The 1,107-nt window shown below is 39.8% G+C and overlaps 1 protein-coding gene across 1 annotated transcript; it reads right to left on the reverse strand.

Annotated features, from left to right (window-relative positions):
* Nucleotides 1–6: 6 nt before the first annotated feature.
* On the reverse strand, nucleotides 7–803 carry LOC111864591 (testis-expressed protein 9-like; the record flags this gene model as incomplete). The annotated part of the gene is made up of 2 exons (XM_023851936.2): nucleotides 463–803; nucleotides 7–78 (listed from the first exon to the last, which is right to left on the reverse strand). Coding segments are annotated over exons 1-2 (234 nt in total), but the record flags the coding sequence as incomplete, so codon positions are not given.
* Between the last annotated feature and the right edge of the window lie 304 nt (nucleotides 804–1,107).

Genomic DNA, 1,107 nt, shown 5'->3' on the forward strand with positions numbered 1-1,107 from the left:
GTTGGAGGGGTTCAAGTCAAGAAGTTTCAGGAGCTCCTCCTTGCTAAACTGCATCATGCTTGCTGCTTGTAAGTGAACCTGTGGGGAAATATGTCATTACAGATGTTATCAGCATCATGAGTGTTCCAAACTCCACCTCAGTACGAAAATTTACCAATTTCCTGAACTACGACAAGCTTCCCATTATTTCAGTCTTTTAAACTACTATGTCAAAGCATTAGGCCCCAAGATCTGAATGTTGGTTTCTGTGCATGTTTGAAGTCATTCAGGTCTCAACATAATTTCTAGCTAATTTTGAATTGTATCAATAAATAAAATACATATATTGGTACCAACAGTGGTAAACTATTTTCATTTTCATATCCATGAATATAACTTTCAAGGCACAAGGACAAAACTCTCCTCATTGATTACTTCTTGTGTTTTCTGAGTTCTTGCCCAATCACAGACATTTTCACTTACTTTCTGTTTTTTAAGGTTGTCAATGAGTTGCATCTGTTTCTTGAACCCAAGCAGCAACTCAGACTTCTGCTTCTCAAGCCGCTTCATGACTGCGGCTACCTCATCACTCTTCCTGCGTGTGACATCTCGTAGTTCTTTGTTGTCATGCTCATAGTTATTCATAATGGTTCGCAATTTTTTCAGCTCCTCCAGTGAGCGGTTCAGTCGCACCTCGTTCGCTTTATATGACTGCACTGTTGTCCGCAATTCTTTCTTGCCAGACTCCAGTTCCTGAAATCAGAAGCCATTATCTTGCCACTTTTGACTTCAAATCCACCTGGATCTAAGTACTCAGCAGTTCCCCAGCCATCCCAAAGATGTTTGATATTAGGGAACCAACGGAGCACTGTTGACACGAAACTCATTAACATCCTGACAGCATATTTCCCTGAGACCCACTTTAATATTATCCTCCTATCTATGTCTGAGAGTCCCAAGTTATCTCCACAAGTTTCTTATATCCAAATTTTTTGTGTAAGTTAACAGTCTTTTGTGAGATTTGAGGCTCTTATGGCAATGACTGTGAAAAGTACTGTGTTCTGAAAGTGACATCCTGTAGTCTGGTAGAAGTTTATTGACATTTCAGAGATATGTACTGCCTCCAAC

This window comes from Cryptotermes secundus, unplaced genomic scaffold (genome assembly GCF_002891405.2).
Source record: "Cryptotermes secundus unplaced genomic scaffold, Csec_1.0 scaffold28954, whole genome shotgun sequence".
NCBI lineage: Eukaryota > Metazoa > Arthropoda > Insecta > Blattodea > Kalotermitidae > Cryptotermes > Cryptotermes secundus.